The following is a 12,094-nucleotide window of genomic DNA, read 5'->3' on the forward strand; positions in this document are numbered from 1 at the left end:
CCTAACATTCAGTTGAATGCCATAGAGCATACCCTAGAGATTAATCCAGACTTAGCGCAGTTAATTGTCAGCGGTTACAAGTGCGACAAGGATCTTGCTCCCATTATCAGGAGACTGAAAAATTCAAGCCATGACAATCTGCACGACCGTTACCTTCTAAATGAAACACCCGGTTATCTTTATCTCAGATCTTCACCACAGAACAGGTTATGCATTCCAAAGAGTAGCAAACTCCGACTCGCCCTGCTTCAAGAATACCATGACTGTGTGACTGCGGGGCATCCCGGTCGAGATCGCACCTATTTCAGACTCTCTAGATATTTCTATTGGCCCAGAATGGGACTGGATGTAAAGGCGTTTGTCAAGTCATGTGACGTCTGCCAACGAGTTAAAGGCGGCCAGCTAAAAACTGGTCTCTTGCAGAATTTACCAGTGCCCAGTCAGCCGTGGGCAGATATCTCGATGGATTTTATCATGGGTTTGCCTAGGACCGATACAGGTCATGATGCTATATATGTATTTGTAGACCGCTTGACAAAGTGTGTACATTTAGCACCTACTTCCTCTACTATTGACGCTAAAGGAAGTGCTGATCTGTATATTCAACATGTATTTCGACTTCATGGTTTGAGTTCTAGTATTGTATGTGATCGTGATCCAAGATTTACGGCAGCATTTTTTCAGGAATTGTTTGATCGCTTAGGAACGAAACTAGCATTTAGTACTGCCAATCACCCTCAGACAGATGGCCTAACTGAACGAGTAAACAGAATAGTAGAGGATGTGCTGAGGGCTTTTGTAAATCATAAACAAGATAACTGGGATATGCTCCTACCTCTCTGTGAGTTTTCTATCAACAGCGCTACTCAATCATCTACAGGAAACACACCGTTCTTCTTAAATTACGGTCTAAATCCCAGAGCGCCACCCGACTTCCTCAACCCTATTCAGGGAGGCAGAGATTCAGCTGATTGGTTGCAAGCAAGACAAGACGCGGTCAAGATCTCACAAGATGCGCTAGTGGCAGCTCAAGCTCGTCAGGCCTTCTATGCAGATCGGACAAGGGTCGAGGGAAAGCTGAAGGTGGGAGATTTGGTAATGGTCTACCGGGATTTCCTCCTGACTCCTGAAGCTCGGGACCGACCATCCCATAAATTACGCCCCAAGTGGTTTGGCCCCTTTCCTATAACCCATGTGGTCGGCCCGAATGCCTACAAGCTCAAGTTGCCTCATACCAGCCGCTGTCACCCGGTATTTAATGTGTCGGCACTCCGTGCCTACGAGAAGAACGCTATTCCTAATAGGAGACAGCCGACGCCTCCGCCTATCACGGACCTTGATGGTCATGCCCGCTATGTGGTGGAGAACATTCTCAGTCACCGCCGCCGGCAGAATCAGCTTCAGTACCTAGTCAAGTGGCAAGGCTACTCTGATGCCACTTGGGAGCCTGAACATTATTTGTTGGATGAATCTGGTAATGACATTGTTCCACTTCAGAAGTACAAAACCTTGGCTTCTGCCCGCTGAGTTTTGCAGTTGAACTTCTAGTTTCACCTTACACATTTGTTGAGCTTATTACACTTTATTTGCATGGAGTTTCAGTCGTCTTATTGTGTTACTTCAGTGCGAAGCCTTTTTTCGTCTCGCACGTGTTTGCGCTTATTGTACTCTATTCCACTTGAGCATTTGGGTTATAAGCTCCTTCCTCTCCATAGGAGGGGGATGATGTAACAGTTTTCCCCTGTTCTCTATAACTTTACACTCCCTCGCACCTCGTGCGTCTTACGCCTGTCTATTAGCACCTTCATTGGCGCCATTGCCACATGTATACTATCACATTTTGCATATAACTGGTCGAGGCACGCTCAACCAGGCCTCTTACTTTTCAAGTTTGATTAAACCTGTTACAGGGAGTGGCTACTTGTGTTGGCATAAACATGGACTCCAGAAAAGTCTTCCTCAATTTCCAACTCTTGTTTCCCAGACCTTTTCGGTAATTTGACAGAATCATGGTTTTGTTGAAATTCTTTTCAGGTTAGTTTTCCCTGGAGATCGCTCTTCATCCTGCATCTTCCATGGAGGAAAAGCTTAGATGTACTGTATCAGATTCACTCAGTCAATATTGACGAGCACACCTCTAAATTATGGATCTTACTAGCATTGGTGGCATTCAGCTGTCTTTCAGTTACCTATTCACTGTTTCACCGTCGATGAATATCATGGAGAATGAGGACATGTAAGGGATGCTAGGCATTTGCGGCTGTCTTATTAAAACAAGGTACAGTGACAAATATGCATGTACAGCTCAGTTATAAATTCTACATCTTCCAAATGTTGTTGTTGTTGTTTGTTTATTTACGGATTCTCCAGAGGTAAATGGATACCAATCATGGGAGTCTCACCACAAATGGGGTCTTCACTGATGCTTTTTTCAAATTCTGTCTTGGTTTGTCATCAGGTTGGTAAAAGGAGATGAGCACATTGCATGTAGTCATCCTTGGAAGGGCTCCCTGTCAGTACCAGTAATCATAAGGGTCCTGCAGGCAGAGCATTCTACTCAAGACTAGTGCGCTTACCTTGACATGTTGGCATAATGCCGGTCCAGAATACATGCCTCTGCCGCACATTGGCATGAGACGGCCATCGACCACGTCGTATGTGCAGTTCACGCGACACTCCTGTCGAGATGTGCCTCCGCCCACCATGTCGAAGCCGAGCGGGCATACATGAGTGGCAATGGAGTGACGCCTGGTCTGGTTCGTGTATGTTGTGTGCAGTGGACTGCGAGAGGGCAAGGTCTCACACATCAGCTCTGCAAGATCAACACAATGAGGAGGAGATGATAAACATGACAAACATGTCAAACATCCAATGTCTTCTCGTGAAATCCTTAAAAATCACTGTGGTGGATGATGATCGGTTTTTGTCAGCGCTGGTAGTCATGTGATGTAGCTCCGTTTTAGTAAAAATATAATGGTATAGATTATCGTGGACCAATTCCAACACACCCCAGGAGCCATCTGAGTAGAGGGTGGGGGAGAGGCATCAGGGTGGGGGGGGGGGCCCTGACAAGTGCCCGCTGAGCATAGCTGGGTTCTGCAATCGGTGCTGAAAGCCATGTTGAAATAGCCCTACTATACATTCAGTGTAGGTGCTGCAGGTAAAGTGTTGTCAGTTCATTTCACAGCTAGAAAACATGAGCACACCTCAGTAGAATGATCGGGGCTTCATCTACTCGTACATCTATGATAAATCAATTTGGAATGAACCTCAGGGCGAAGGTACATTAGACAGCAAAGCACAGTTTCTGTCACCTGTACACATTAGAGTGTTCCCAGTCCAGTTCTTGTCCTCCGCACACACTCTCACCTGGGTCTGAGGTTCACTGTAGTAGCCATCAATGCAGCCACTGACCTGTGTGTTACCGTTGTACCTTGAGATTGACCAGCCATGATGCGGAACAGATACATTGGTGCAGTTCATTTCTAGAGAAAGAGAGAGAGAGATAGAGATAGGGATCCACGATGTCACCTTCACCGGCCTTTGTTGTTGACCTAGAGGCTAAGCTTCCCAAACCCTGCTTGCCTACACACTCCTCCTACCTTGACAAGTCGCCACACTGCCACTCCAAGTCCCATCCGGCTGACAAGTACGGGTCACACTGCCCTGCAGCATGTAGCCAGGACGGCATGTGAACTCCACGGTGCTGTTGAACTCAAAACGTCCTTCTTGCCTGTTGGAGAATGCCATCCTTCCATACCGTGGTGGACACAGAACACTGCATTGTCGCGCTGAATACGTATCAGTAGTGCACACAGAGCACGACAAGCAACGTGTTTGTTTGTCAGGTCAGATGAGAAAACGTTTACTTTTAGTGTTTCCGTGTGTCCACATGTTGAAGGGTCCTATCTAGATATCGGCTGGTATCTGACAGCACGCACCTCTACACCACTTTTAGTGTTTGTTTGTATCTATTTTACGTCACCATAAATATACACATGCATTTCTGCCTTCTCGCCTAACCACATGGCTAGATTCTAAATGGGAAATGAAAAAATATAAGTAAAAAATCACTTTGAAGTGGACTGCCAGCCTTTTCAAAATAGGTGGATGAAAGGAGAAGAGAGCTGAAAACCTTACTGACATCAGATATTGAAAAAGGCTGTATACAATGAAGCAGTAGAATACACAGTGCACCTTGTTCCAGGGAATATAGTGGAGTAGGTGAGATGTGCACTCCAAATTCACCCCAGCATTGTTACCTGTGTTCAAATAATACACAAGGCCAGTGGAGGCTTTACTAAAGCAGAAAAATACCAACTCACGCAAGCACACTGCTTCCCGACCATTCCAGAACCAAGCGACATCTGTTGCATTGCACCGCTCTGACGAACACGATGATCTGCAATGTCGTTCTCTATCCCCATGCAGGAGATACCCAGGTGCACAGCTGTATGTGGAGGTATATTGTGCACCATTCCAGGTAGCGTTTCTAACTATCATTGGCAAATCAGCCTGCAACGCCTCACAGCCAGGAGCTGAAAGTCACCAGCCAAAGGAGGTGATAGAGAAAAATACAAAGAACGAACTGCTTTTTCTTTTTAAGGTATAAAAACCAAAAGTCATTCATGTTCAACAATTCCAATGCAGTCATACCAGAATATTTCTACTCACACCGAAGGTGCCTCTTGCAACCTCTCTCCCAGCGGATGGCGCTCATGCAAACCATTGCATGCGTATTTCTATTACACAGTCGATCATCCATGGTGAGGGCCTAGCACATGTCTATTTGAGCGGCGCCCAACTTTTTGCGACCAATAGCACCGATCCCAAGCATTATTGAGAAAAAAAGTGGCTTGCTCATGTTGGATCAATAAGGAGGATAGTAATGAGTCAATCAGCGAGCATATTTTTTATTTATCTATTTTTTTATTGAAAACCACAACCCTTCAGACATGTGAACGGTCACATACACAGTGTACATACATATGTATAGAGAAGGCAGCACAGAAACGGCGCTGGTGGTGAGGCCTGGGCAGCTCATCCGACAATGGGTCTCGGAGTCAACACTGGGCAGACGCACCGGGAGGCAGGGGTGGGATTGAGGTAGGGAGGGGGGGGGGGGGTAACATGACCTGATCACGTGGGTTGGACTGTGGACACAATACACTAATGTAGTATACATTAGCTAACCTTCCAGTTAATGTAATTTGAATAGTAATAATATTATGACTTACAGTGTTCTAGAGCAACACAGTGGAGTAGGTGAGATGCACGCTATAAATACTTATAACGGTCATACTTTGCTTTGTGAGTATATTAACCAATACTGATCCAGATTTCTCATTACTGTTTTCTGATGATCGCTTAGTGCGTGAAACTCGGAGTTAAAACACTTTATCTGTCCTTGTATTGTTTGAATCAGTCCTGCCTCTCGTTATTGAGCACTTTCTTGGACAGCCTGGAACCTCTCTGTTTTATATTATAACCTTGTGTCGTTAATTGTGCTTAAGCAAAGACAAAGCCAATGAAAGTATGGACTAAAGCAGAAAAATGCCAACCAACCCAAGCATGCTGGTTTCCGACCACTCCAGAACCAGGAGACATATGTTGCATTGCACTGCTGTGACGAACACGACGATCTGCAATGTCGTTCTCTATCCCCATGCAGGAGATACCCAGGCGCACAGCTGTATGTGGAGGTATATTGTGCACCATTCCATGAAGGAGGCTCCACAATCATTGGCATATCAGCCTGTAATGACTCACAGCCAGGAGCCGCTGAAAGTCACCAGCAAAAGAGGTGATAGAGAAAAATACAAAGAACAATCTAATTTTCAAGGCATATAAAAAAGTCATTAATGTTCAACAACTCCATTGCAGTCATACCTCAACATTTCTACTCACACCGAGGGTGCCTCTTTCAACTTCTCTTCCAGCGGATTGTGATCATTTTTATTTTATTCCCATAGCTATGCAACAGATGTTACTCCAGTAACGTCTGGCGCTAGCCAGGGTCTACACAGCTATAATTCCGTGTGTGTTTGTGTGTTTGTGCCATCGGCATGCCTGGCACTATCCCGTCCCTGTCCCGTACCGTGCCATCAAAAACAGCTGGCCACAATATTCAAATAGGGCTTTCAAATGCAAGATGATAACTTGAAGCAACTTGGAAGAATGAGTATGTACATGTACGCGAAGTGTATCGGGGGAATGCATGTAGGGCGATAGCGAGGGTTCGAATCCTAGGTTATGTCTTGAAGAAAATAGGAGGAATGAAAAATTTATAACATCGCTATGCTTTTTTGCCTAGGTCATCAAGGTGGCAGACGGGGTGTCGTAATAACCTCGAATGACAAGAGAAAGTTTATTTCTTTCGCTCAGGGCCCTACGATTTTTACTATGTTCACATAACCAGCTCGAAAAGAATAAGGAAAGACAATGGTACAGAGACTAGGAAACACTGACAACTAATGAGCAGGCGCTGTACCAAGACGCAGCAGTGATGGTGGGGCATTGATGACTCTGCCGACCTGAGGTCTCGGCGTCACGGCCAAAACACGCACCAAAAAAAAGAAAAAAAGAAGAAGATAGAGCTGTACAGGTCAGAAAGATGAAAAAAACCAAGGCTTAACACGAGCTAGTGTGGGGGAGAAACTATCATAGCATTTTGCCTAGCTCATCTTGCATGTTATTCGAACAGATGGAAACTTTTTGCATTACAATGATTGTTGCCGATCAGTTCGTTGTGGTATGGTCGGGCATTGTAGCCGTCATGGTCGACGTAAAACACTATAGCCAATCAATGGAAAACACATTTCCATGAGTTCTAATAACATGCATGATGAGCTAGGCAAAAAATCATAGTGTAGGGCCCTGAGCTTCCAAGTTCTCTCGTTTTTTTTACGAGAAACCACGAACCTCGAGAACAGATTATTGCAAGATAGAGGTGGTTGCAGACGCAACTGTGGTGGGGAAACTGGAGTATCTCCGCCAACCTGAGGTCTCGGCTTCAGCGACACTTCAGTGCACCAAAAAGTGGGGAGGAGTAAGCACGGGGGGGGGGGTGGGGGGGGGGGAGGGTATAGAGGGTGAAAAATGGATGATGATACATGTTCTAGAGTAAAAAGGGGACTGCCATTGTGCAAGCGGAGAGGGTGTTCAGGGAGGGTTCAGAGGGCATCTGTGGCTGAGTGCCAGTCTCGGCTGCGGAGAGACTTGTAGGCGCCTTCCATGGATGCCTGCATTCCGTCGCACTATTATTACACAGTCGATCGTCCATGGTGAGGGCCTAGCACATGTCTATTTGAGCGGCGCCCAAATTTTACGACCACCCTAGCACCGATGCCAAGCATTTCTGAGAAAAAAAGTGGCTTGTTCTGTTAGATTCAAAAGAAGGATAGTAATGTAGTATCAGCCAGCAGGACCTGATCACGTGGGTTTGACTGTGGACGCACTACACTAATGTGGTATCAGCCAGCAGGACCTTTTAGGGTTTTACGTCTGGTCCTAGACGACGGCTGCTTTGGCCAACCGGACAACAAAGAAGTTGAGGCCAAAGATAATGATTTCTTTTCTTGCGCATGCTTGTATGTATGAAGTGACGTAATAGGAGTCAGGCTGCTACCCGCGCACATGCATGCGCACCCGCACCCGCATATGTACCCTGCATACGCACACGCACACGCGCACACACACACACACACACACACATACACAAACACACTTGTACTTGTACTTGTACTTGCTCACTGCCAAAACTGGTCACGTGGGTCTCCCCGGGAGAGGGGAGAGAGACTCAAAAGGAATCTTGGAAAGATGACTCAATTGGCCATTGAACCACCCAACGGCCGACACCCCCTGAAATCCCCAAACTAGGGTGGACTTGAAATGATCCCACTTATGGGCTCACCACACCTCAGTAAGTGGGTGAGGACAAGGTGCAGGAAAAGGATTGACGGCATCAGGGTATCCGTCCCGGGATCCAACTGCAGGTACCCCTGCCCCCAGTGAAGGTAATACTTGGTACTAGTGCGGGTGGCTAAATCAGAGTGGATCTGATATAAGCTTCACTAGCACCATTGATTACACAAGAGTTAATCTAGCCAGAAGCAGTCCATGGTTAACAGGTATGTATACTTCAAATAGAAAGTATATGAACCCTGAAACCAACAAAGGTGGTAGGTACAACAATACACCTTCAAGCAGCCGAGCCCGTTGGCAACAGGCCCAACACTATCTGGCATAAGTGTACCCACCAACCGAACTAGCTGACACAAACACACACACACACACACACACAAACACACACACACACATACACACAATCGGTCCATCATTTTCACAGTTGAAATATTTTTTTCATTTGACCCGACGAGACCAAACAATGCTTGCAGATAACAACACGAACAGTTCACCAGCCATACTCCACGACAGCAAGCAGTATTACTTTTGAAAAGTCTTGTTTTGGTGTATAAAGATAACTACAGTCTACTATGAATTGACAGACCGATTGAATTTGGCAACAACAAATTATAACCTCTCCTAGACCAGGAAATCTGCCATTGATTTGAAGAAGGATATGATCTGCTGCATGGAATATAGCTCAGTTCTCCTCTATGTAACACCCCAGAAGCCTTCTTGTCACCTACGGGCGGCTAAATTTGCAATTTTCGAGTTTCGTGAAGTATTTGGCTAGTGAAGTTACCAATCTTCAGATGTGACGACAGACGTCTGATATGATTTTGTTGGTCACATATATACATGGCCGTATATTCTCTATTATAAGCGCCGTGCTTATATTTTTTCAACACCCTCTACCCCGTGCTTATATTGGAGACCGTGCTTATGTTTTTTCAACCAATATATCCATACAGAGCAAGAAGAAATACATGCTGGATATCATGCATGCAGCATTGATTTCTACCAAGACCGTGCTAATAATAGAGACTGTGCTTATAATGTTTCGAAAGGTGCTCACAGTGTGCTAGTATTAGAGACCGTGCTAGTAATGGAGACCTGTGCTTATAATAGAGAATATACGGTATGTGAGTTAGTTGAGTTTCCACACCCTCGCCTATGGACCAAAACAAGATTTGTCATAAGTAACACCACATGTATTTGATATCATGGATTGTGGCTGGTGAACTGTTTGTGCTGTTATCTGCAACCATTGTTTGGTCTCGTTAGGTTAAATTTTAAATCTATCGTAAAGAGAAAGGACCAAGAAACAAGTTACGCTATAATGTCCACTGTTAGTGGACATTATAGCGTAACTTATAGTTTACTGGTCCTTTTCTTTACTATAAATTTATCCTTGGCTCTCCATCCGAAAAATCTATAACTACTTTTAAAAGTGAAAATAGTTGATTTGAGGGATTACTGATATGCCTGCAAAAATTCACTGTGCTATCTTGTATGGTCACGTGACTATACACAGCTGCTTTGTGTGTACTTCCGTATAGCCATGGCTGTGTCTTACTTACCCTGGCAGGTTACACCTACATCTTCACCATGGTTACAATTGTGCTTATAGAGTAGGTTACTTCGGCAATCAAGCAACCTGTTTTCACTTCCAGCGCATGCAACATCATCCAAGTGTATCGCACCACTGGCTGTGCCAAACCTGTGCACCACAATAATCACATGAAACAGGGGAATCCCAATTTACTTCCTTGTCACCTCCTTTTTAGGATAAGCAAACTTTTCAGTGTTCCATTAGGCCAGCCAGAATTAATTCACTGCTTCATATAAGTCACTCATGGTCGGTCGGTCGGTCGGTCGTTTTTTCTTCTCTAATATTTGGGCTTTTTCATGCCATGCATAAAGCGTTGCAGCTATTGTTCACTCGTTTTGTGCACATCGGAATTATTGCCATCATGCAAAGTGCATGTTGTCCACCGTCGCAGCTTCTGAGTTATCATTATCACCGAACCAAAAAGAGTAATGGTTCGAGTCCTGGCAGTGACAGTCAATTTTTTCTTCAGACTTTTCCCGTTTGCATCTTTCCCTCCAACCAACGAAAGAAAGAGAGTAGTGTTGTCATGTTTTTGGATTGGTTTGGACGCCTGGCCTGCAGTTGATTTTTCATTATTACAACTACATGTACTCCCACTTTTGACAAGAGGAGCTTATTGTCGTATCTGGCTGCGGAGGACCTAGTAGAAACATTATGAAACATCGGGGGTTCACCTAGGAACCAAAAGAGGAGGAACAGCAACCAACTACCGATATTCACTCGAGCAATTTATGTTTTAAATAATATTATGGTTTACTTCGCCTTTAACAGATTGAGATTAGCCAATTTCCATCCTGCTTGGTTAGAAAACGCTATAGATCCGAAACTCTCCATAAAGTCCTGGGTGATCTGGAGTCATCATGTTCTTGCCATACTTGTCACGGTGACGTCAAGCAAAACAACTGCAAAAGCATGAGCTGCTGGGGTACATATAAATGCCGTGTAATGTTCAGTCATGATGACAAAAACAAACAAAAAAACAAACAACAGAACAGTGTATGGTTACCGATACGCAATGTTGCCTGGGTGACCGTGGGTGTACTGAGTGTAGCCATGGTGACCGTGGGTGTACTGAGTGTAGCCTGGGTGACCGTGGGTGTACTGAGTGTAGCCATGGTGACCGTGGGTGTACTGAGTGTAGCCTGGGTGACCGTGGGTGTACTGAGTGTAGCCTGGGTGACCGTGGGTGTACTGAGTGTAGCCATGGTGACCGTGGGTGTACTGAGTGAAGCCTGGGTGACCGTGGGTGTACTGAGTGTTGCCTGGGTGACCGTGGGTGTACTGAACTACCTGACAGTTGACCTCCATCACTTGCGCATTGGATCTTTGTGTAAGTCACCTATTGATAGCGTTTCCCTGAATCATGACTTGATACATCCATTTATACAAAAGAGAAAGACCAAGGAACTACAAGTTATGCTATACTGTCCACTAACACCACCAGTTACTAAACAATCGGCTCATGAACGTCAGTACCGTCGGTCAGTGTCGTGCAATGTTATCGCATGAGCTGATTGTTTAGTAACTGGTGGTGTTAGTGGACAGTATAGCGTAACTTGTAGTTCCTTGGTCTTTCTCTTTTGTATAAATTAAACCTTGGCTCTCCATCTGAGTACATTGATACATCCATACTAATTTTTTCAACTACCAATCATACCTCAACACCTGACGCTGAACATTTTTCCCATATGCACTTATCACGTAAGTAGTATGTTTCGAGCCGGTTTTGTGGTAGGGTCATCCCCAGCCCGAAAAAATGGGGTACTATTGTCATGATGTCATACCCCCTTCACCTCCTCCAACACCCGAAAAATCATTTGTTTACGTAAAAATTGGGCGCCCGGTTTTTTACCCCAAAATGGGGTACTATCAATAGTACCCCATTTTTCGGGCTGGGGATGACCCTACCACAAAACCGGCTCGACACGTACTACTCACGTACATGTTTACCCCCACCACCACCTCACTCTTTCACTCTTAAAAGGCTACTCAATTGGATGCAGGGAGTAGGATTTGAGGCCTTGGCTACTTTGGTTATTGCTCTGATCTACTCACCTCCTCCTCTTTAGTTGCTGTATCTGCACTTTAAGCCTTTGATCCTTGAGGGTGGTGGGATGCTGTAACGGAGTCTCTACGTGAACCGTGAATTTATGGCATTCTCACAATGTGGAACTTGATGTTGTTGCTGATAATACTGTGACCAGTTCACCAGTTCTTTTGCTTTGCCAATTCTGTGCTCAACATTTACCTGGCTGTAGTGGTTGTATTCGTTCGCCATCCCCAACAAAATGCCTGATGATGCCCGATAGCCAAAATACTGGCAAGCAATCATAAAATAGGTGCAGGTTAGAGCTTACCATAGAGTGTGGAATAAAGTTGTTATCTAGTGTAAGAAAAACACTGCATTGGAGTTTGGGAGTTCAAGTAGACTCTTCTATTGGTCAGTTTAAAGATCTACCATCACAACTGAACTAGACGCAATAATTATTATCGAAGAACATTCTCGAATACCTGGGTGATGCACGAATTTTGATAGTGCTCACTTCCATTAATCGTTTTTCTTTGTAATTTTCAATT

General features: G+C 44.9%; 1 protein-coding gene across 1 annotated transcript in view; it reads right to left on the reverse strand.

Moving 5' to 3' along the window:
* Positions 1–12,094, reverse strand: part of LOC135819279 (sushi, von Willebrand factor type A, EGF and pentraxin domain-containing protein 1-like) — a 29,313-nt gene that overhangs the window by 5,622 nt on the left and 11,597 nt on the right. Inside the window, exons 3-8 of the mRNA XM_065332455.1 lie at positions 9,486–9,625; positions 5,566–5,781; positions 4,326–4,538; positions 3,603–3,791; positions 3,315–3,485; positions 2,577–2,812 (exon numbers count right to left, since the gene is read on the reverse strand). Of these exons, the coding sequence (XP_065188527.1) occupies positions 2,577–2,812; positions 3,315–3,485; positions 3,603–3,791; positions 4,326–4,538; positions 5,566–5,781; positions 9,486–9,625 (1,165 nt within the window). The remainder of the gene's footprint in view (positions 1–2,576; positions 2,813–3,314; positions 3,486–3,602; positions 3,792–4,325; positions 4,539–5,565; positions 5,782–9,485; positions 9,626–12,094) is intronic.

The sequence above is a fragment of the Sycon ciliatum genome, chromosome 6 (genome assembly GCF_964019385.1).
Source record: "Sycon ciliatum chromosome 6, ocSycCili1.1, whole genome shotgun sequence".
Classification (NCBI taxonomy): Eukaryota; Metazoa; Porifera; class Calcarea; order Leucosolenida; family Sycettidae; genus Sycon; species Sycon ciliatum.